A 23,495-nucleotide genomic window follows, 5' to 3' on the forward strand; every position below is an offset into this window, starting at 1 on the left:
ACAGAAATCGGGAGTGAAGGAGGGGACTGTTGAACTGCATGAATGGCGCTGAAGGGAACTGGAGGGAAGAGGGGAGAAGACGCTGCATGTTAGCAGTAGGAGAGAGAGGGGAGAAGACGCTGCATGTTAGCGGGTAGGGGAGAAGACGCTGCATGTTAGCGGGGAGGAGAGAGGGGAGAAGATGCTGCATGTTAGCGGGTAGGAGAGAGAGGGGAGAAGACGCTGCATGTTAGCGGGTAGGAGAGAGAGGGGAGAAGATGCTGCATGTTAGCGAGTAGGAGAGAGAGGGGAGAAGATGCTGCATGTTAGCAAGTAGGAGAGAGAGGGGAGAAGATGCTGCATGTTAGCTGGTAGGAGAGAGAGGGGAGAAGATGCTGCATGTTAGCGGGTAGGAGAGAGAGGGGAGAAGATGCTGCATGTTAGCGGGTAGGAGAGAGAAGGGAGAAGATGCTGAATGTTAGCGGGTAGGAGAGAGAGGGGAGAAGACGCTGAATGTTAGCGGGTAGGAGAGAGAGGGGAGAAGACGCTGAATGTTAGCGGGTAGGAGAGAGAGGGGAGAAGACGCTGCATGTTAGCATGTAGGAGAGGGGAGAAGATGCTGCATGTTAGCGGGTAGGAGAGAGAGGGGAGAAGATGCTGCATGTTAGCGAGTAGGAGAGAGAGGGGAGAAGATGCTGCATGTTAGCGAGTAGGAGAGAGAGGGGAGAAGATGCTGCATGTTAGTGGGTAGGAGAGAGAGGGGGAATACTGAAGGAAAGTGGGGTAGGGAGAGAGTGGAACAGATGCTGAGGGGAAGTGGGTAGGAGAGAGAGGGGAGCACATACTAGATGGAAAGAGGGGATAAAGAAAAAGAGCATATGCTGGGTTGGGGTAAGAGGATAGATTTAGTGAGATACTGGGAGGGGTGAGGGAAAGAGGTGGCAAACTATAGGTACACAATGAAAGAGAAATTGAGGACTGGAAAGTAAGTAGACAAGAGGTAGAAAACAAATTGTGAAGGAAGAGCAGAAAAGGAAGGGAAAGGGAGAGGAGGGAGAGATACCAGAGCATTGGGGTGGTGAAGGAGACAGATACCAGATCTGGAGAAAAGAAAGAGATGCTAAAAACCACCTGAGGGAGGAAGAGATGGAAGGAAAGAAGACAGAGATACCAGACCATGGGGGAGCGGAGGAAAGATGGGTACCAGACAAATGGGGGAGGGGAGACAGAAAGATTCTGGTAGAGGTATAGAAATAGAGCAGATGCCATAAGGAAGAGGCAGAGAGGAGGCAGACAGTGGATGGAAAAGAATGACGAGAAGATGAGGAAAGTAGAAACCAGACAACAAAGGCAGAAAAAATTTCTATTTCTTTTTTTTGCTTTAGGATACAGTAGTATTGTAGCTTTGTTCAGTATAAAACTATTTGAGGCTTGTGTGGATAGGATCAGATGGTTTGTGGGGATGGGGCGAACACCAAGCTCACGGGGACAGGAACAGGGCCCAAGTTCGTAGGGACGGGGACCGAGCTTGCAGAGACTGAGTTTGCAGGGGTGGGTTGGAGACGGGGACACATTTTTTCCCCGTGTCAGTCTTTACGGTCTAGCTCTATGTCTTGGTACAGAAATGCTTTTAAAAGTTTTCTGAATCTGAGATAGTCACAAGATCATAGTGTAAGTAGGTAGTTGGTTCAAGAATTTTGCTAACTGATACTGGATGGATAAGGTAATTTGCCTGGTAGACTTTATATTGTTACATGCTGGTAATTTTAAATGGAAAAGATTTCTGGTGGAATATCTTTTGGAGGTACCCTGGAGTAGTGTGGCCAACTCTGTTAGGTAGTCGGAACATTCCCTGTCAGGAGAGATCACAGTAACATGTTATGTTCAAGCTCTAGGCACCTGGGGCCTGATTCTACAAACTGTACCCCAATCACGGTCGTCTAGTGACACCTAACAAATTTTTGTGCGCAACTCCATTGTTTTATAATTGGTTAAATGGCATGGTAATTGACAACTATTTTACTACTAAATTTCACAGTTGATATTTCTTTATATCTTTTTTATTTTATAGATATATATCTAAAATTATTAAATGGTAATTGACAACGCCATTAAAAAAAACAAATTTTTATTAACAATTAAGGTTGTGCATGGATAGCCACGTGGCAACTAACAACACCTAAGTTGAGGCACCCTCCATCATCTAAAAATGCCTATTTCAAAAGTAGGTATAGTTAGGGGCAGAGAACAGATGTAGTGAACCTAGACATTGCTAAGCATGCGAGTTAGGTGCTGGTAAATTAGGCCAGGTAAAACCTGGCCTAACATACCAGCATCTACTTCAATGACATTTAAGTCTGCCCAGGCACCGCTTGGTGCGACTCTATAAAGTCAGTGGTCTCAAACTCAAACCCTTTGCAGGGCCACATTTTGGATTTGTAGGTACTTGGAGGGTCTCAGAAAAAAATAGTTAATGTTTTATTAAAGAAATGACAATTCTGCAGGAGGTAAAATTCTTTATAGTTTATAAATCTTTCCTTTCAGTTAAGTCTTAATAATATTGTAATTTACATTACATTAGTGATTTTTATTCCGCCATTGTGATTATGATAAACATATCAAGGGCCTCAAAATAGTACCTGGTGGGCCACAAGTTTGAGACCACTGCTATAAAGGATGCCTAGTGATTGATTGACAACCGCACAAATTGGTGCCTACAAGTTAGGCCTGTTAAGCACTGAAAAAGATGCTCTTTCAAATGACATAAAAAATGAAAAAAATTAAAAACTACACAATAGAGATATAGCACCCAAAAAAATGGCATACAAAAGTGATAGCATGTCTTTATATCATTATATCTTTGTCTCCAGTTGGCTGCAATGCCTCCTAGGGCAAATCTTGTAAGTTGTGGGCCCGACTACTAGTCCAATTATGGCTTGAATCAAAGAATAACTCAGGAGCAATAAGGTTTCAAAGTAGGCCTTAAATTTATTATTGTAACATTTTTTACTTAGTTTGCTGGCCCATAAAAAGGGAGGCAAGCTCATGTTCCAAACTTTGCACAGAAACTTAATATCAGGAATTGAGTTAATCTAAAAATTTTCAGTCCCTTGACATGATTTGTTGGCCTGCATCCCCTGCACAGAGTGGCTATTTTTGTTATGCGGAGTGTAGCACTCTTAAGGTGACCTACATTCAGCTGCCACTTGACATGGAATGACCCCTGAGCTTTAAGAAGGATTAAAAGCAAAGGAGCACAGAAGATGCCCTGTTACACACTGATGGCCTCTTTAATAGCTACATTTAAGGGTAGTATGTATGTGCAATTGTTGATAAAGGAATAGCGGTGATCTAACGGTGTGGAAACAGTTGCAAATTGCAATTTGTCTTTATGCTGTTCAAGGCTAGTGTTGACTGCAGGTTTGCGATTCTCTTCCAAGTTTCTTAACATTGGTCCTGGTTAGATTTGGTGACTTTTTAAACTAATGAAGACTTAAAACCTAAATGGAGGATAACAGAAATACTGAACTGTGGCTGGTGGAGGGAGAGATTCCATTTCATGCTGCAGGCATGGGTAAGGGGGTGGGGATTAAATTTCATAGCGCAATGGGGTGTTGCTCATAGATAAGTCAACCCTGGGTTTTTAAATGCATTTTGAAGCACAAATTTCTCAACTTATAGTTGAGTATATATGGTAAGTAATTAAAGTCTAGAGCAGTGTCACAAACATTTTAAAGTGCAACACACTAATCTCGGGGCAGTGGCTGGAGGGAACCTGGAAATGTGCGGATGTCACACGCATGTGTGATGTTATCTTGCTAACATCCGCACATGCATGGATGTCCTCCAGCCATGGCCCTGAGCCTCCTATTACTGCCTGTTTGGGGAGGGTTCCTGAAGAAGGAGAGGTGAGGAACAGAGGCGCTGGTGAGGAAGAGAGGTGCAGGCGCCAACTAAATTGACTACAGGACATGCCTCTCACTGCGAGAGGCACATCCTGTAAGCAGTCAGACGGCACCGACACCTCTCCTTCTTGCTGGCATCGACACCTCTCCTTCTCGCCAGCATCTCGTGGCATATCTGGAATCTGCCGGGGCTCACAGTTTGCGATTCACTGGTCAAGAAAATAGATATCAAGTAGCAAAACCTATAGCCAGATAATTGAGATATTAAGAATAAAAATCAGAAAACACATAGCAGTATTGTGGTTCAGGTCCTTGAACAAAAGAATAGCCTTACTGGGTCAGACCAATGGTCCATCAAGCCCAGTAGCCATTCTCACGGTGGCCAATTCAGGTCACTAGTACCTGAAGGAGAGCACATGAACAGACTCTTGATCAAACTGCAAAAGAATTTGTCTTAAACACTTTTGTTAGTGTTAATACTTTAAAGTTGAACTACTGCCCAGAGTGAAAACCTCTCATTGATTTACTTGGATTGGCTCTTAACCACTTAGGTTTTTGTTTTGTTTTTTAAATATACTAATTAATGTATGTTATCTGCTGCAAGGCCTGTAAGAATAAAATGAGCAATGACAGATAACTTGCACTAATCATTAGTAAACATCTCCATAGTGTGAGTTTGTTGCTTACCAGGAACAATTATTACTTTTTAAAGAGAGAAAAAAAAAGTGATTTTAGGATAGATAGCAGTTTATTTGCCATTAAGTCATTCGTTAAATGTGAATAAAATCCATTTAATCAAACTACATTGCTTATTTCTATTAGTTATCTTGTTAAGCAGTATTTTATAATGTACTAAAATGCTCAGGATTAAATAAAGTATTTTACTCTGTCAAAGACTATAAACTACACTATAATAAAGATTAGGTTTACATGCCACCAATGTCAGTGGGACAAATTTACGTATAACAAATGCTTTGAATGTACTGATAAAAATGTCTATTGATGCTATGAGGGTTTCTTGGAATGTGACAGATCAAATCTTATTTTCATTCTTAAACTCTATGAAGAAGCGATATCACCAACTAGCATTCAGTGAAAGCAAATTGATTAATCCCTCTCTATAGAAATCTCAACTCCTGATTATATCTATCAGATGTTAAGCAGCATTATTCTAGGGTGACATCTGACAAATTCCCCAACCATTTTTCTCAGCTTTTGTGATGCTAGCTTGTATTAACCCTGATGAAAAATTAATTTTCCTTATCTTTTACTAAGCCCCAAAATCCAAAGCCACCACAACTGGCAACTCTTTCTGTAAAGGTATTATGAAAACCTCTAAAGGATTAATTGCATGTCTTCAGGTGACATTAAATTAATTTATATCCTCATGACAGCCATTTGAAACTGCATACTGAGAGAACAGATAACATTGTCAAGATACGCACAAGGACCGTGGTATAGCATCCCAAGGCAATATCTTATGAGGTCCCTCTTTTGATAAGGATATACCTATCACTGGCAGTTACTGTTCTTAGACTGCACACTACATGGGTTTCCATTAACTCCGACAATGCCGTTTCCCTCTAGGAAACAAGCCAAATAAAAAAAATCTGAAGTACAAGTATGAAGAAACATACTTTGGGGAAAGAACTGTATTTCAAATCATATCTTTTTATGAAAAGAACAATTAAGATCTGTAACATGCTGATCAATTGAATAAGTCTACTTTTTCAATTCCCGCTTACTGAAAAAGAGAACCAAAGACAGCATCTGGCTTTAGACTTGCAAACTTCTGAAATAACCCTCAAGAAAAGCCACAAATAATTTTATCACATCCTTTATTCTGTAGTCCTCATAAACCTCAATACCATACAATCCCTTAAAATTTTATTTCACATTATATGCCACCTTACCACAAAAGTACTCAAAACAGGGAAAAGAACTAAAAAACTACTTTTCACTGCTGCTGCTATTTGCTACATTACAAACTGTTTTAGTAGTCAAATTCTCTTTACATTTACAGATTTTTATAGTAATAATAATAACAATTTATATACCGCAGGACCATGAAGTTCTATGCGGTTTACAGACTTAGTGATTAACAGTTCTAGAGATCGTTTGTTGAGGACTAAGATTGTATAGGTTGGTTTCCTAAGTATTTCAGGAACAGATGTGTTTTTAGGCGTTTCCTGAATTCCCTATAAGTAGTAGGCACGAGTAATTGTTCTAGATCTTTACCCCATAGTGCTGCTTGATGTGAGAAAAGATGTTGGTGATGACTTTTAAATTTACAACCTCTAACCGGTGGAGAAACAAAGTTCAGGTGTGAGCTTCGCCTATGTCTGTTGGTTGTGAAAGAGAAAAGGTCTGTTTTATATTTAGGGGCTAAGCCATAAAGTACCTTGAAGCAAAAACAACCAAACTTGAATTTCACACGTGCCTCCTTCGGCAGCCAGTGTAGAAGTCGATAGGAAGGTGTTACGTGATCAAACTTCTTCAGTCTACAAAGTAGTCTAACCGCTGCATTTTGTGCCAGTTGCAATTGCCACGTATTCTTCTGGGGGAGTGCCAAGTAGGCGATGTTACAATAATCGAGTTGACTCAGTATAAGGGATTGTACCAGAATTCAAAATGATGAGACATCGAAGCTCTGATGGACCGAAGCTTCCAGGGGGTGAGAAAGATTTTTCTAATCAAGGAGTCTACCTGGTCTTTCATTGTCAGGCTCTGGTCCAGTGTTACTCCCAATACCTTCATAGTGGGTTGAATGGGCTAACTAAGGTTATTGATGCACATTAATGCTTTAGTGTCAAGTGGGTGTGGCGATGCTATGAAAAATTTTGTTTTCTCAGAGCACAAAGTAGTACATAGTACAAAGCAGATCAGCTCCTGCAGTTTCAAACCTTATAAGCCTGATTGCAAAGCAGCAGAAACTACCTTAGGCTTCCAAGAATAGTCTTTTTCTCCATTAGATTTCATTCAACCCTCTCATCAGAAAGCATATAACACGTCTTTAAAAATTGATCATAGAAATATGATGGCAGATAAAGGCCAAATGACCCATCTAGTCTGCCCATCCAAAGTAACCATTATCTCTGTTTCTCTTTGAGAGATACCACATGCCTATCCCACGCCATGCATCTACCACTCTTTCTTTAAAAAAGTATTTCCTTAAATTACTCTGGAGTCTATCACCTCTTAACTTCATCCTATAACCTCTCATTCCAGAGCTTTCTTTCAATTGAAAGAGACTCGACTCATGCACAATCAACATCTGTTAAGCATAAAACTCTGACTTCTTCCAGCAGGTTATGGATGGGCAAGACAGCAATTCAGGCCTGACAGATTTTGGTTGCCTGTTGTAGTTAAGACTGCAGTTTAAATACTTGTGTATTATATTTCTTGTTCTACAAACAACAAGAAAAGGCAAGAGAGATGTCCTAATAACCAAATGTTATTTAAATTGTTTAAGAGCGTTACGTCCCAACAAGGATCTGAGTTTTGGGATAAGACTATGCCTTCATCATGGGACACTAAAAAAAGTAATGTCTACATAACATACAGTGGTGCCTCGCATAACGGACGCCTCGCACAGCGAACGCTGCGCACAACGAACTTTATGTCTTGATCCGTACAACGAACTTCGTTTCACACAACGAAGTCGCCCGAGCTGCATCCTTCCGCGCAGGCACTGCGCTTAACTGCCCTCTCTCCGCCTGGTTCCCTCTTGCCCCCCCGACTCCCCGACACGATCGGGGCAAAAAGGAGCCCAAGCCCTCTTGCCCCGCCGATTCCCCAACTCCCCACACAATATCGGGCCAGGAGGGAGCCCAAGTCCTCCTGGCCACGGCGACCCCCTAACCCCACCCTGCACTACATTACGGGCAGGAGGGATCCCAGGCCCTCCTGCCCTCGACGCAAACCCCCCCTCCCCCCAACGACCGCCCCCCCCCAAGAACCTCCGACCGCCCCCCCAGCCGACCCGCGACCCCCCTGGCCGACCCCCACGACACCCCCAACCCCCTTCCCCGTACCTTTCTGTAGTTGGCCGGACAGACGGGAGCCAAACCCGCCTGTCCGGCAGGCAGCCAACGACGGAATGAGGCCGGATTGGCCCATCCGTCCCAAAGCTCCGCCTACTGGTGGGGCCTAAGGCGCCTGGGCCAATCAGAATAGGCCCGGGAGCCTTAGGTCCCTCCTGGGGGCGGGGCCTGAGGCACATGGGCCCAACCCGACCATGTGCCTCAGGCCCTGCCCCCAGGAGGGACCTAAGGCTCCCGGGCCTATTCTGATTGGCCCAGGCGCCTTAGGCCCCACCAGTAGGCGGAGCTTTGGGACGGATGGGCCAATCCGGCCTCATTCCGTCGATGGCTGCCTGCCGGACAGGCGGGTTTGGCTCCCGTCTGTCCGGCCAACTACAGAAAGGTACGGGGAAGGGGGTTGGGGGTGTCGTGGGGGTCGGCCAGGGGGGTCGCGGGTCGGCTGGGGGGGCGGTCGGAGGTTCTTGGGGGGGGGGCGGTCGTTGGGGGGAGGGGGGGTTTGCGTCGAGGGCAGGAGGGCCTGGGATCCCTCCTGCCCGTAATGTAGTGCAGGGTGGGGTTAGGGGGTCGCCGTGGCCAGGAGGACTTGGGCTCCCTCCTGGCCCGATATTGTCGGGGAGTTGGGGAATCGGCGGGGCAAGAGGGCTTGGGCTCCATTTTGCCCCGATCGTGTCGGGGAGTCGGGGGGGCAAGAGGGCTTGAGCTCCCTTTTGCCCCGATCGTGTCGGGGAGTCGGGGGGGCAAGAGGGCTTGAGCTCCCTCTTGCCCCGATCGTGTCGGGGAGTCGGGGGGGCAAGAGGGCTTGAGCTCCCTCTTGCCCCGATCGTGTCGGGGAGTCGGGGGGGGCAAGAGGGCTTGAGCTCCCTCTTGCCCCGATCGTGTCGGGGAGTCGGGGGGGGCAAGAGGGCTTGAGCTCCCTCTTGCCCCGATCGTGTCGGGGGTGCCAGGGACCACACGGAGTCACCCACCGTACCACCCGATTCGGGTAAGCGCAGGTATCGGTGGGTGGCTTATTTGCGGGGGGGTGCCTTATTTTACATTTTTTTCTAAAAAGGGGGGGCTGTCTTATTTGATGGCCCTGCCTTATCATCGGGGAAACACGGTAGAAAAAAAAAAAAAATGAACAGTTAAGTCCCAGTTTTTGCCGCTGAGACTCTGCCCTCTCACTGTAAAATTAGACTCTACTTAGTCTGTCTTTAAATTTAAAAAATGTGTGTTGTTTTAAAAAACAATTATGTTTTTAGATGTATCTAAATAAAAATAATAACCAAAAATTTATCTTTTTTTATGTCATCTTAGCATATTTTATGCTACAGAACGAATTATTTTTTTTAACATGTATTGTTATGGGAAAACGCGTTTCACATAACGAACTTTTCGCATAACAAACTTGCTTCTGGAACGAATTAAGTTCGTTGTGTGAGGCACCACTGTACATATCAAACAAATATAAAATATATTAAAATCACAAAATAATTAATGAAATACACCAAAAAGAACACTCATGAAAGAAAGCACCATAGATATGTTAGTGAAGAGAAAAGGACATGTGTGAATGGATATGTAAAAAGACCCTGTAGACTCTAAAACAATATTAAATGAAAACATAAGAACATGATAGATTAAAAAAACAATTTTGAAAAATATGTATGTATGTTATATCAATTCCTGTTTCCCCGAATATATGACACTGTCTTATATTTTTAAAAACTCCAAAATATGCACACGGTCTTATTTTCAGGGGGATGTCTTATTTTTCCATGAAGAAGAATACAGTACACATTTATTGCTGAAAAAAAGACATTTATTACCTGTATATGGTACAGGTCATCACAAACCAGAAAAGCTGTATCACAAACCAGAAAAACATTTAAGGCCCTGATTCTCCAAAAGTGCGTCCCGATTTTAGGCAGCTGTAGACGTCCTACAGCTGTCTAATCAGCCAATCGGGATGCACGTTTTTTTTAAAAAAATGCTCCCCAGGCAGGCCGCCCGGGAAAGGCGTCCTATACTAAATGCCGATTCTGTAACCGGCGTCTTTAGAGAATCGGGTTAAATTAGACGCGGCCGCTATACTTATGGCAGCAAGGGATCTCCCTGCTGCAATATGTATAGCGGCCGTGGTTGTTGCGGCCGCCTGTCCCATCACCGACAGGAGAATGCCCAACTCCTCCTGTCGGAACCCCGAGCCCCCTCCCCCCCAAACTCGTAATCGCCGACAGGAGGATGCCCAACTCCTCCTGTCGGAACCCCGGACCCCCCTCCCCCCCAAACTTGTAATCGCCGACAGGAGGATGCCCAACTCCTCCTGTCGGAACCCCGGAACCCCCTCCCCCCCCCAAACTCGTAATCGCCGACAGGAGGATGCCCAACTCCTCCTGTTGGAACCCCGGAACCCCCTCCCCCCCAAACTCGTAATCGCCGAAAGGAGGATGCCCAGCTCCTCCTGTCGGAACCCCGGAACCCCCTCCCCCCCAAACTCGTAATCGCCAACAGGAGGATGCCCAACTCCTCCTGTCGGAACCCCGGAACCCCCTCCCCCCCAAACTCGTAATCGCCGACAGGAGGATGCCCAACTCCTCCTGCCGGAAAGCCCAACGACCCCCCGCCCCAACTAATCTCCCTCCCCCAACTAACCTTTCAATGTTGGTCAGCTGGACAGGTCTTGCTGCTGTCCAGCCGACGGGTCTGCCTCGTGGAAATGAGACGGCACGCCCCTTCCCGGCCCATCCCCGCTAAATCTAAGGCCTGATTGGCCCAGGCTAGGCACCTTGGCCAATCAGGCCTTAGGATTAGTGGGGTTGGGCGGACCCGCTATGCCTAAGGCCTGATTGGTCCAGGCTTCTACAGCCTGGGCCAATCAGGCCTTAGATTTAGCGGGGATGGGCCGGGAAGAGGTGTGCCTTCTCATTTCCACGAGGCTGACCTGTCGGCTGGATGGCAGCAAGACCCGTCCAGCTGACCAACATTGAAAGGTTAGTTGGGGGAGGGAGATTAGTTGGGGCGGGGGGTCATTGGGCTTTCCGGCAGGAGGAGTTGGGCATCCTCCTGTCGGCGATTATGAGTTTGGGGGGGGAGGGGGGTCCAGGGTTCCGACAGGAGGAGTTGGGCATCCTCCTGTCGGCAATTACGAGTTTGGGGGGGAGGGGGTTCCGGGGTTCCGACAGGAGGAGTTGGGCATCCTCCTGTCGGCGATTACGAGTTTGGGGGGGAGGGGGCTCGGGGTTCCGACAGGAGGAGTTAGGCATTCTCCTGTCGGTGATGGGACAGGCGGCTGCAACAACCGCGGCCGCTATACATATTGCAGCAGGGAGATCCCTTGCTGCCATAAGTATAGCGGCCGCGTCTAATTTAACCCGATTCTCTAAAGACGCCGGTTACAGAATCGGCGTTTAGTATAGGACGCCTCTCCCGGGCCGCCTGCCTGGGGAGCATTTTTTTTTAAAAACGTGCATCCCGATTGGCTGATTAGACAGCTGTAGGACGTCTACAGCTGCCTAAAATCGGGACGCACTTTTGGAGAATCAGGGCCTCGGTGTACAGAGGCTGTTCCTGGGCTTGTTTTCCTGGACAGCGGAAGCAGAAAGTTGTGTGACCACGCATACGGTACTGTACCAGTACTCTGGATCGCCAAGACATGCTTGCCAAATAGTGCCTTATTTTCGGGGGGGCCTTATATTTCCCAGGCGGGGGAAAAAAGGGGGGTGTCTTACTAAAAGAGGAGGTCCTATAATGGGGGAAACACGGTAGTAAACCAATAAAATATAGACATGTGTACATGTCAACATCAAAAAATGATTAAAGGTACAACTATAAAAAATGACGACAACAACAAAAAGATTTGTTGGAACACATGTAAGTACATAAGCATATTGACAACTAGCCAGGAAGGAAGCAGATTAAATAATTGGCCAGGCATTTCATAAAAATAAACCACACAGATGTTCAAATGAATCAAACAGGTCTTCAGCATTACAATTTGGTCTCTGCGAGAGAGAAGAGAGTGCTTCAGGGAACGTATATGCACTCTCGTCCAAGGAGCCACTCCTATCGTAGTCACCATCGAGCCCTGAACCTGAAAATAATCCCAGGCTGACGGAAACTGCTGCACCAGGAGAACTGAAATTTGGTTCCCAAGATTCAGTCTGCGTGTCTGCGTGTGTCTGTCCACAAAATTCTGCAAGCAGACACAGAACAAGCTGAGACTTTGTCCACTACTCTCAGCAGATCATACAAGGCATCAGCCACATGATCCACTCTCGCCAGCAACAACTGAGAAGGAGGATCAGAAGGCAGACTGTCTAGGTCATGCCATCTAGAGTGGCACCCTCAAGCCACAAAGGAGGCTACCACAGCAGCCCTCACCACTAGAGACAAGGCCTCAACTGCCTTTTGAGCAACATGTCCAGTCTGCAATCTTGTTCATGCATAAGAACTAAGTCCCTCTTACTGGGAAGGGAAGTGCACTGGATCACCTGAGCCACCAGAGAGTCTACTTTAGGCACAACTAACATCTGCTGGAAATCCCGGTCCATAGGATATAGCTTGGACATTGCTTTTGTCACTTTAAGGAAGCCCTCCAGGTTCTCCCAGTGCTCAGAAAGGTCTTAGGCTGAGAGCGGACCCTGGTCAATATGGAACAGTGGGAAGTAGGCTGAGGAGGATCAAGTTTGAGCTCCTTCAGAGACTCAATGAGCAGATCCATCAGAGAAGCAGACAAACAGTCCGTTAACTGAGGGGTCCTCATCCTGGTCCACAGCAAAACTCAGACCCCGATTCACTCCACCTAGTGTCTCATCATCTTTGACCAAGGGAACTCACTGGGAGAGAGGATAAGCATCCAGATAATCTTCAGGGATCCCATCCGACCAACTGTCGGTGTCTCGGGCCTCCATGGAAGAGCAGATACCAGAATATGGGGAGGCTGCTCAGGTGGTCACTCTCCAGCTGACCCAAAAAGTGCCACACAGCACTGCCAACATAGGCTTGCCAGAGCAAGTACACAAAGTCCAGCAATAAGGGTATAGAAGACCAAGAACCCCCTTCAAGAGGAGAGTTAGAATATTTTCTTTTTGCTTTGAAACCATCAGAACCTTTAACAGGCACTGGCGCTACATCACGGGACCCAAAAACAATAAAATCATTCCTAATTAATCGCAATAGGCATTTGGCAGTATTAACAAGGTGGTCAGAGGCTAAACTTGAGGTTCCCGCCTCCCCAACATGTGCAGCAGAACACACAGCACAGGGGCGCTCTTCGGGTGCCCATCCAGCACAAACTTTGCATGAATTCATGTCACTGGAGCATGAGAACTCCATCCCTGGTGGTTAGAATAAAAACTGAGGCTTTTTGAAGAAGTTTGAGAACTTTGAAATTAAATCAGCAAAAATCCAAGATCACCGCCACTAGGATTTCTTGCTAAAAAAAAATGACTGCAAGTCCACCGGAAGACCTAAAAAAACCCATTGATTTTAGGATTTTTGGAGTGGGAGAACAAGGCTACAACAAGATATAACCTCGAAAACCACAATTTCAGCCCCCCTCCCGAACTGCCCTGTGGGCTGTGACAGCCCTACTCATAGACCTGGGAAGATGTGCTGCAGCCTGCCACAGCTCCTCAGAGGGTAGCTGAAATAGGAGAGGACTCTGCCATCAGGAAAGCTGCCTCTTCTGATTCTTCAGCTGCCAGTCAGGCCCTAGCTGAACTGAACTCAGTCCCTGGGACTAGGAATCCAAGCGCCATGAAGATGGAGGAGGAAAATGCAGCCGACACCATGTGCTCCAAAGAAGTGCAATTAGTGCCTGTACAGCTTACGCTGCACTCCGGATCAAGTCAAGGAGTGAGCAAACAGCGGAAACCCCTGAGCTCCACAATTCCAGCAGGTTGGCTGAGCAGGTCCCTGCAGAACCCACCTGTCAGCTGCAGACCCGCAGTCACTGGTGCTGAAAAGAATCACAAAATCCGTGCCTCTTGAATTCAAACACAGTCTATGTTTCCACCACCTCTTCTGGGAGACTGTTCCACACATCTACTATCCTTTCTGTAAAAAAGTATTTCCTCAGATTACTCTGGAGCCTATCACCTCTTAGCTTCATCTTATGCCCTCTCATTGCAGTTTCCTTTCAAATGAAAGAGTCTCAACTCATGCACATTTATATTACATAGGTATTTAAATGTCTCTATCATATCTCCCCTCTCCCGCCTTTCCTCCAAAGTATACAGATTGAGATCTTTAAGTCTGACTCCATACACCTTATCACGAAAACCACACACCATTTTAGCATCCTTCCTCTGGATAGACTCCATCCTTTTTATATCTTTTTGAAGGTGCGGCCCCAGAATTGTACACAATATTCTAAATGAGTTCTCACCAGAGTTTTATACAGAGGCATCAATACTTCCTTTTTCCTACTGGCCATTAGCCGTGCCGAGCCCTGAAAACAAAATAAACAATTCTGTCGGGCAAACCAAGCATTTAGTCACCTCCTGAATCATGGGAGAGGCTAAGTTTTGCACTGCCACATGATATGTGGTGCATAAATGCTCCAAAACGCCCAATTTGTGCAATCCTGGCAAGAATCCACATTGGATAGAGTCCTTGGGCTCTCTTAAACAAGTTTAGAGGCAAAAATTGCAGTTTTGGAGAAGCAGGGAGCTTTTGAACAAAAAAAAAAAATTGATAAAAATCCAAGATTGCTGCCACTAAGAAATTCTAGCCAAAATCTTGATAGTTTTATATATATAGCTAACATTAAAAAATTGTGATTTTAGGATTTTTCAGGTAGGGGAACAGAGGGTCATGCAGAAACCTTGAAAACTGCTAAATTCACCCCTCCTCCCCCCCCCCCCCCCGCCTCGATTCACCTCACTAGCTGGGACAGCCTTACTCACTGTGCCCTGTGCTGAAATGCTGGCAATGAGCTGCAGCCTGCCACAGCTCTCTCATAGTAGCTGGAATCAGAGAACCACTGCCTCAAGCTTAGAATACCTCCATGATATTGATCTTTGGGTTGCCAATCAGACTCCATGCCTGACTGCACCTCCAACCCTGTGGACAGATGGATGTGCTCAGGAACAGGCGGAGGCACGGAACACAGCAAGACACAACCAAGTCTCCTAGGTATGCTCAACAGCATGCGCTGAACTACATCCAGCAGTAGGAGAAACGGGTCAGCCTGAACTCCTCAGAAGCTGATGCAGGCTGGCTGACAGGTACCCACTGGGATTGGCCTGTCAGCTGCAGACCGAACTTTGTGAGTTCTCCAGGCAAAGCTTAATAATAATTCCGAGCACAAGAAATCCCTGAAAAAGGGATGAAAAACACTGAATAAAATAATAAAAAGGAGGGAGCAGGACAAATACAATCCTGCTGGAACGCATGCAAAAGGGAAAATCTGTAGGTGGAGCTAGAAAGCACATTGAAGTAGAGCAGAGTCAGAGAGAGAAAGTCTGGATTGGATTCCTTCTGCAGATGGCTTGCGGCCATTGGAAGGATATTTCTCACTTATCTAGAATGCCTCCCTATTACACTGGAAAGTCTGTTTTTACTCTTTTAGGATCTTGCCATGAATTGGTCACTATTCGAAACAAGATACTAGGCTGGAGGGATTTGTAGCCTGATGCAGTGTGGCAATGCTTATGTTCTTATGACAAAGAGTAGTGGTAAATGGAGCTCATGCTGAGTAAAGAGATGTTACAAGGACTGTGCCGGAATGATTGGTTCTCAGTCCTATTCTTCTTTTTAATATTTTTAAGTGATATTGCAGAAGGGCTGTCTAGTAAGGTTTGCCTCTGAGGATGATACCAAAATCTGCAACAAGGCAAATAATACGCCTGATGGTTTTGCAAATGTGAAAGGGACCTAATGAAGCTTGGCCTAGAATTTGGCAGCTAAAATTTAATGCAGGGTCATGCATTTGAGCTACGAAGACATGAAGGAGTGGTATAGTTTAAGGGGTTAAAAACTTCTGTGCAGAAAAAGGAGCAGGATTTAGGTATGATCATACGTGATGATCTTAAGGTGGCCAAATAGGCAGAAAAGGCAACAGTAAAAGCCATAAGGATGCATGGGAGAAGGAATAGCCAGCAAGGAAAAGGAAGGAATGGCTCTGGTGAGACACATACAGTTTTGGAGACTACCTTTAAAAATATATGAACTGGAAGCTACTAAAATAGTCAGTGGTCTTTGTCATAATGATAGGAAATGATAGGAGGCTTGCGCCAGAAGACGTATGAGGAGAGACTGGAAGCCCTGAATATGTATACCCTAGAGCAGGGGTAGGGAACTCCAGTCCTCGAGACCCGTATTCCAGTCGGGTTTTCAGGATTTCCCCAATGAACATGTATGAGATCTATTTGCATGCCCTGCTTTCAAAGCATATTCATTGGGGAAATCCTGAAAACCCGACTGGAATACGGCTCTCGAGGAACAGAGTTCCCTACCCCTGCCCTAGAGGAAAGGAGGGACAGGGGAGATATGATTCAGACGTTCAAATACTTGAAGGGTCTTAGCGTAGAACAAAATCTTTTCCAGAGAAAGGAAAATAGTAAAACCAGAGGACATAATTTGAGGTTGAGGGATGCATTCAAGAGCATTGTTAGGAAATTCTACTTCACAGAGAGGGTGGTAGATGCCTGGAATGCGCTTCCGAGAAAGGTGGTGGAGAGGAAAATGGTGACTGAGTTCAAAGAAGTGTGGGATGAACACAGAGGATCTCGAATCAGAAAATAATATTAAATATTGAACTAAGGCCAGTACTGGGCAGACATGCACAGTCTGTATATGGCCGTTTGGTGGAGGATGGGCTGGAGAGGGCTTCAATGGCTGGGGGGGGTGTAGGTGGGCTGGAGTAGGTTTTGACGGAGATTTTGGCAGTTGGAACCCAAGCACAGTATCGGGTAGAGCCTTGGATTCTTGCCCAGAAATAGCTAAGAAGAAAAAAATTAAAAAAAATTTAAATTGAATCAGGTTGAGCAGACTGGATGGACCATTTGGGTCTTTATCTGCTGTCATCTACTATATTACTATGTTATAAAGCCTACAGGGGCAGACTAAAATATCTCAATATGTATACTTTGCAATAAAAGCAAAAGAGAGGAGGTATGATAGAAACAAATGTCTCCTTGCTGCTATATTTTTCTTTTTCTTTCTTTTCTCTTCATTTTGTGTTTTGGTATGAATGTGTGTAGTTTTTCCTGTCTATTACGGAGTCCTTTTCATTCTCTAACAATGGATTTTGATTTTAATTGTACACTGCTGTGATGTTAATGCCAAGCAGTATATCAGATTCTAACTAAATACCTTCTGTGGAATAAATGAACAGGAGTTGAGCTCTTTCAATTGAAAGCTCTGGCTCTGTTAAAGTTTAAGATCAATTGTATTTAAAGGCATGATGATGAACCAGGCTTTAAACATTCTGAAGTAACATAATAGAAAGCAGCAGTTAAAAACCTAAACAGTCCAGTCTGCCCAAAAGTCACACACATTATCAATTCATGATTAAACCAACAATGCATGTAGTATAAATTACCTGATCCTGGTTTTTTGCCGTTTCAGGGATATAGACTATAGAAGTCCCATAAACTCTTACGTTCTAACTAATGCCAGCTCTTTCACTTTCCAGAGGAATGAATACTTGTCATACCATATATACTTGCATATAAACCGGGATTTTTGGTCCAAAAATGGGGGGGTCCCGGTTTATATACAGGCCAGCATCCACCCAACCCCCTCCCAGATTTATTGCAGGTCTCCACCGGGCTCTGCACCTTGTTCCCCCTCCTGGCCCATCGTACCTCCTCTACCACGGGAATCCCTGGTGGTACAGAGGTGTAGCGGGAAGGAGCGAGTTTTCCATGCTCCTGCCCCACTGCTAACCCGGTTGGTCGCTGCCGCAAGTTCCGGCTTCAGATGCTGAGTGGTACTGAGTAGGAGTGTGTTTTGGTGGCACTGCCACTGCTCGATACTAAGTGGCTTCCTGAACGGCTCCCACGAATTCTCAAAGAATTTATGGGAGCCATTCAGAAAACCACTTAGTGCCGAGCAGCAGCAGCAGTGCCAAAATGCGCTCCTACTCGGTACCGCTCAGCAGCTGAAGCCAGAACTTGTGGCAGCAACCAACCGGGTTAACAGCAGGGCAGGAGCGCAAAAACTTCCCTCCTGCCCGCTACACCTCTGGACCACCAGGTATTCCAACAGCAGAGGAGGTACGATGGACAGGGCAGGGAGGGGGGACAAGGTGGCGAGCCTGGGAGGGAGGGAAGGGGGCTGGTTGCAGTGTCTGGCAGGGAGAGGACTGGGTGCAAAGCCTGACAGGGCAGGGCACTTAAATTTTAAGCTTCCTGACTTATATTCGAGTCAACCATTTTTCCTCCATTTGGAGGAAAAATGGGGGGGTCTAAACTTATATTCAGATAGACTTATATTCGACTATATACGGTAATTCGTATAATAGCAGCTTCAAATAGAACAATTCAAAAAACAAAAAGGAATGATTTTAGAAACTTACCCCAGCAGGCAACTTAATCACCCTGACCTTAGCACCAACATGTGGACCATCTCCACCAGCACTGCTTGCCCTCTGCATAACTGTCCTTTTTGCCCCAGGCTTAATTTCTTGTGGCCTTCCTTGAACGGATGCCACTCTAGCAGTCTGTGGTGGAGTCTGTACAGTTGTGGCCACAGCAGAACGTGTCTGCATTTTCTGAAACTGTTGTGTTGGAGTCTGAGGTGTGATTCTGTTTGGCCTCAGCTGCTTCACAATAGTCTTTTGCTGATCCTGAACCTGTGCACAAAGTCCAGAAGCTGTTTGAAAATGTGGCTGGTTTCTTCGGGGCACATTCGTATGTACAGTCTCTTGCTTTTGTACATGCAATCTGTTTTTCATATTAGGCCTGACAATTGTGCCAGGCTGGGTGGGCAATGAGCTCCCATTTGTGGGTATATGGGATGTTTGTTCCTCTTGCTGTGCTTGTGCAGGTGGTAGAGGCAAGGAAGGCTGCTGCTGTCGCTGTGCAAGTCTTTCAAGTAATTCCTTCTTTCTAGCACCAGCCTGCTGTTGCCGTCTTAACTCCTTTTGTTTCAAAATTTCTTCTCTTAATCTCTTCTGTTCTTCTATTTTTAGTCGATATAATCTAGTTTCCTCATCTTCATCAGGTAACTAAAAATGCAAATTAAAAAAAATCATAAGCCAGAAAAGGTTCACATTACAATCACTGTCCTGAAATTTGTTTTATTGCTTATTCTACTGTTTTTAAATTTGTTATGGTTTTTTTTGGTGCTATTGGAAAAGCAGGCTAAAAATCTGTATAAACGAATGTATGCATATTCCTTCACACACACAAATATATATACAGTATATATACACACACAGTATACATATACACACATATGCAGTCATGTACCTGTTTTGTTTTTGATGGCAAGTAGAAATGTGTTTAGTAGTTATAGTATTTTTCTGCTTTCTTTTATATTGGTTTCTATACTCTGTTGCAATGTCATATAATTGAAACGATAGTGGCCTTGAAGTCTCAGCATATAGCTGTTTTTCAATCTATTTGGCAACCCCTTCAATCATACTTAACTAATACTTCATAATGTGGTATATGAGTTTTTCCCCCTTGGTCCTTTTTTCTTCTTTATTACCTTACCTTACTTTTTTCTTTCTTATTTCCTATATACTGTTTGTATTTACCATGGTGCCTTGCTGCTTTTCATTATGTTCTCATATCTTTATTTGGTGGTATGTAATTTGAGATTGATCAATTAACATTGCACTGTTTTGTTTATTGTTGATAATCAATAAAGAAACTGAACTTAAAAAAGGATGTAGATAGGATCTTAATCTCATGGCAGTTACTTACATCAGTCCTACGTAAGATTGTTCCATTCAAAGTTGTAAAATTAAAACACAAGAATAATCCATGGTTCTCAAAACCATTATTAGCCTTAAGAACAAAAGTTAAGAAGCCTGGAAAGAATTTGGAGGAAACATCAGAAACAGGAACATTGTATTAGTTGGAGAAGAGAAATAGCAATGTTACTTACCGTAACAGTTGTTATCCAGGGACAGCAGGCAGCTATTCTCACTAGTGGGTGATGTCATCCGACAGAGCCCCGATACGGACATCTTGCAAGCATGTCTTGCTTGAAGAAACTCAGAAGTTTCGAGATGCCCGCACCGCACATGCGCCAGTGCCTTCCCGCCCGATGCACCGGGCGTGTCTCCTCAGTTCAGGTAGCTAGCAGAGAAGCCAACCCAGGGGAGGTGGGTGGGACGTGAGAATAGCTGCCTGCTGTCCCTGGATAACAACTGTTACGGTAAGTAACATTGCTTTATCCCAGGACAAGCAGGCAGGTATTCTCACTAGTGGGTGACCTCCAAGCTAACCTCAATGGGATGGAGGGAGAGTTGGCAACTTAGGAGAACAAATTTTGTAACACAGTTTGTCCAAACTGCCCATCCCGTCTGGAGAAAGTATCCAGACAATAATGAGAGGTGAACGTATGAACCTAGGACCAAGTGGCAGCCCTACAAATCTCCTCAATCGGTGTCGATCTGAGGAAGGCTACAGAGACTGCCATTGCTCTGACCCTATGTGCTGTGACCTTACAGGGAAGGGGTAATCCAGCCTGGGCATAGCAGAAAGAGATACAAGCCGCCATCCAGTTGGAGATGGTGCGCTTCGATACAGGTCGTCCCAACTTGTTAGGATCAAAGGAGACGAAAAGTTGAGGAGCAGTTCTGTGTGGTTTGGTGCGATCCAAGTAGAAAGCCAAAGCACGTTTACAGTCCAGAGTGTGAAGAGCTGATTCTCCAGGATGAGAATGAGGCTTTGGAAAGAACACTGGAAGCACAATGGATTGGTTGAGGTGAAATTCAGAGACCACTTTAGGCAGGAATTTCGGTTGAGTGCGGAGGATCACCTTGTCATGATGGAATACTGTGAAAGGTGGGTCCGCCACCAAGGCCTGAAGCTCACTGACCCTGTGAGCAGATGTGAGGGCCACCAGAAAAACCACTTTCCAAGTGAGAAACTTTAGTGGAGCCTTGCTCAGAGGCTCAAAAGGAGGTTTCATAAGCTGAGAAAGGACAACATTTAGATCCCAAACCACGGGAGGCGGTTTGAGAGGAGGATTGACATGAAAAAGTCCTTTCATAAATCTGGAAACCACAGGATGAGAAGAGAGAGGTTTCCCTTGTAGAGGCTGATGGAAAGCCGCAATAGCACTCAGGTGGACTCGAATAGATGTCGACTTGAGACCAGACTGAGACAGATGTAAAAGATAGTCCAAAACAGAGGATAGGGAGGCTCGCTGAGGCTCCTTAGAATTGGAAATACACCATGAAGAAAATCTAGTCCATTTTTGGGAGTAGCATTGACGAGTAGCAGGCTTCCTGGAAGCCTCCAAGACATCCCTCACCGCCTGGGAAAACTGGTGCGGAGTTACGTTGAGAGGAACCAAGCTGTCAGGTGGAGAGACTGCAGGTTGGGATGAAGCAGAGACCCCTGATGCTGAGTAAGCAGTGAAGGAAACACTGGAAGGAGAAATGGTTCCCTGCTGCTGAGTTGAAGTAGAAGGGAGAACCAAGGTTGACGGGGCCACCGAGGGGCAATCACAATCATGGTGGCGCGGTCGGACCTCAGCTTGACCAGTCTTTTGTATGAGAGGAAATAGAGGAAACGCATACAGAAAGCGATTCCCCCAATCCAGCAGAAAAGCATCTGCCTCGAGGCGATGAGGAGCGTAGATCCTGGAGCAAAACTGAGGCAGCTTGAAATTGTGGGGAGCCGCAAAGAGGTCTATCTGAGGCGTTCCCCACTGAGCAAAGATCTGATGAAGGGGCTTGGAATGAAGGGTCCATTCGTGAGGCTGGAGAAGACGACTCAGTTTGTCCGCCAAGACATTGTCCCTCCCCTGAATGTAGACAGCTTTGAGGAAGGTGTTGTGGCGAACTGCCCAATCCCAGACTCTGAGAGCTTCCTGGCAGAGGGAGGCCGAGCCCGTGCCCCCCTGCTTGTTGACATAATACATGGCGACCTGATTGTCGGTGCGAATGAGGACCACCATGTCATGAAGCAGATGTTGAAAAGCTTGAAGAGCATTGAAGATGGCTCTGAGCTCCAGAAGATTGATTTGATGGAGTCGGTCCGCACAGGTCCAGAATCCCTGAGTGCGAAGCCCATCCAGATGCGCTACCCAGGCATAGGTCGAGGAATCGGTTGTGAGAACCTTCTGGTGGGGAGGAGAATGAAACAGCAAACCTCTGGATAGATTCGAAGAGGTCATCCACCAGAGCAGAGACTGCCGAAGAGCAGGAGTGACTGTGATGTGTCGAGTCAACGGATCCGACACCTGAGTCCACTGAGATGCCAGGGTCCACTGAGGAATTCTGAGGTGGAGTCTGGCAAACGGCGTCACATGAACTGTAGAGGCCATGTGGCCCAGGAGGACCATCATGTGTCTCGCTGAGATGGTCTGGCGAGAAGACACAGACTGGCAGAGATGAAGGAGAGCATCCATGCGCTGAGGAGGAAGGAATGCTCTGAGACGTACGGTATCCAGGACAGCCCCGATGAAGGGAAGAGACTGGGTCGGCTGTAGATGAGACTTGGGAAAGATGATCTCGAATCCCAAACTCTGCAGGAACAGAATCGTTGACAGGGTTGCTGAGGTGACCCCTGAGGCCGAGGGAGCCTTGATCAGCCAGTCGTCGAGGTAGGGGAATACCTGAAGAACTTGGTTCCGGAGGGCCGCGGCCACTACCACCAGACATTTGGTGAAGACTCTGGGGGACGAAGACAGGCCGAATGGAAGCACTCCGATACTGCAGATGGAGATGTCCCACCCGAAATCTGAGGAACTTGCGAGAGGCCGGATGAATGGGAATATGAGTGTAGGCCTCCTTGAGATCCAGAGAGCATAACCAGTCGTTCTGCTCGATGAGGGGGTAGAGAGAAGCAAGAGTCAGCATGCGAAACCTCTCTTTGACTAGGAATTTGTTGAGGACCCTGAGGTCCAAAATGGGTCGCAGGTCGCCCGTCTTCTTCGGAACAAGGAAGTATCGGGAGTAAAACCCCTGGTTCAGTTGGTCCGTCGGGAACGGCTACACGGCACGAAGCCGGAGCAAGGCCTGAGCTTCCTGAAGAAGAAGGGCGGTCTGAGTCAAGTTGGAAGGATACTCTCTTGGAGGGTGGTCCGGAGGGACCCGATGGAAATGAAGAGAGTATCCTTCCTTGATGATAGTAAGGACCCAGAGGTCGGTTGTTATGGCCTCCCAGCGATGATAAAAATGATGGAGGCGCCCTCCGATGGGAAAAACAGGGGGAGGCAGAACGAGGTTGGTTATGCCCTCGACGAGACAGTCAAAAAGGCTGAGTGGTCTTAGGGACAGCAGGCGACTGAGACTTAGGCTGACCCTTCTGGGGAGGCTGACGCTTCGCCGGTTGCCTCGCAGGTGGAGTTTGCCTCGGTTGATAACGCCTCTGATAAATCAACGGCGGACGAGAAGGTCGAGACTGCTGAGGCTTAGGTTTCGGCCGAAGGATAGATTGGAAGGACTTTTCGT

At 46.1% G+C, this 23,495-nt stretch overlaps 1 protein-coding gene across 6 annotated transcripts in view; it reads right to left on the reverse strand.

The window, feature by feature from the left end:
• Positions 1–23,495, reverse strand: part of RBM33 (RNA binding motif protein 33) — a 406,831-nt gene that overhangs the window by 114,796 nt on the left and 268,540 nt on the right. For all 6 annotated transcript variants that reach the window (XR_004538179.1, XR_004538180.1, XM_033931618.1 and 3 more), the window contains exon 15: positions 18,435–19,085. Coding sequence is in view for 4 of the 6 variants with exons in the window: in XM_033931618.1 (XP_033787509.1) it covers positions 18,435–19,085 (651 nt within the window). In the remaining 2 variants the exon portion in view is untranslated. The remainder of the gene's footprint in view (positions 1–18,434; positions 19,086–23,495) is intronic.

This window comes from Geotrypetes seraphini, chromosome 2 (genome assembly GCF_902459505.1).
Source record: "Geotrypetes seraphini chromosome 2, aGeoSer1.1, whole genome shotgun sequence".
In the NCBI taxonomy this organism is placed as follows: Eukaryota; Metazoa; Chordata; class Amphibia; order Gymnophiona; family Dermophiidae; genus Geotrypetes; species Geotrypetes seraphini.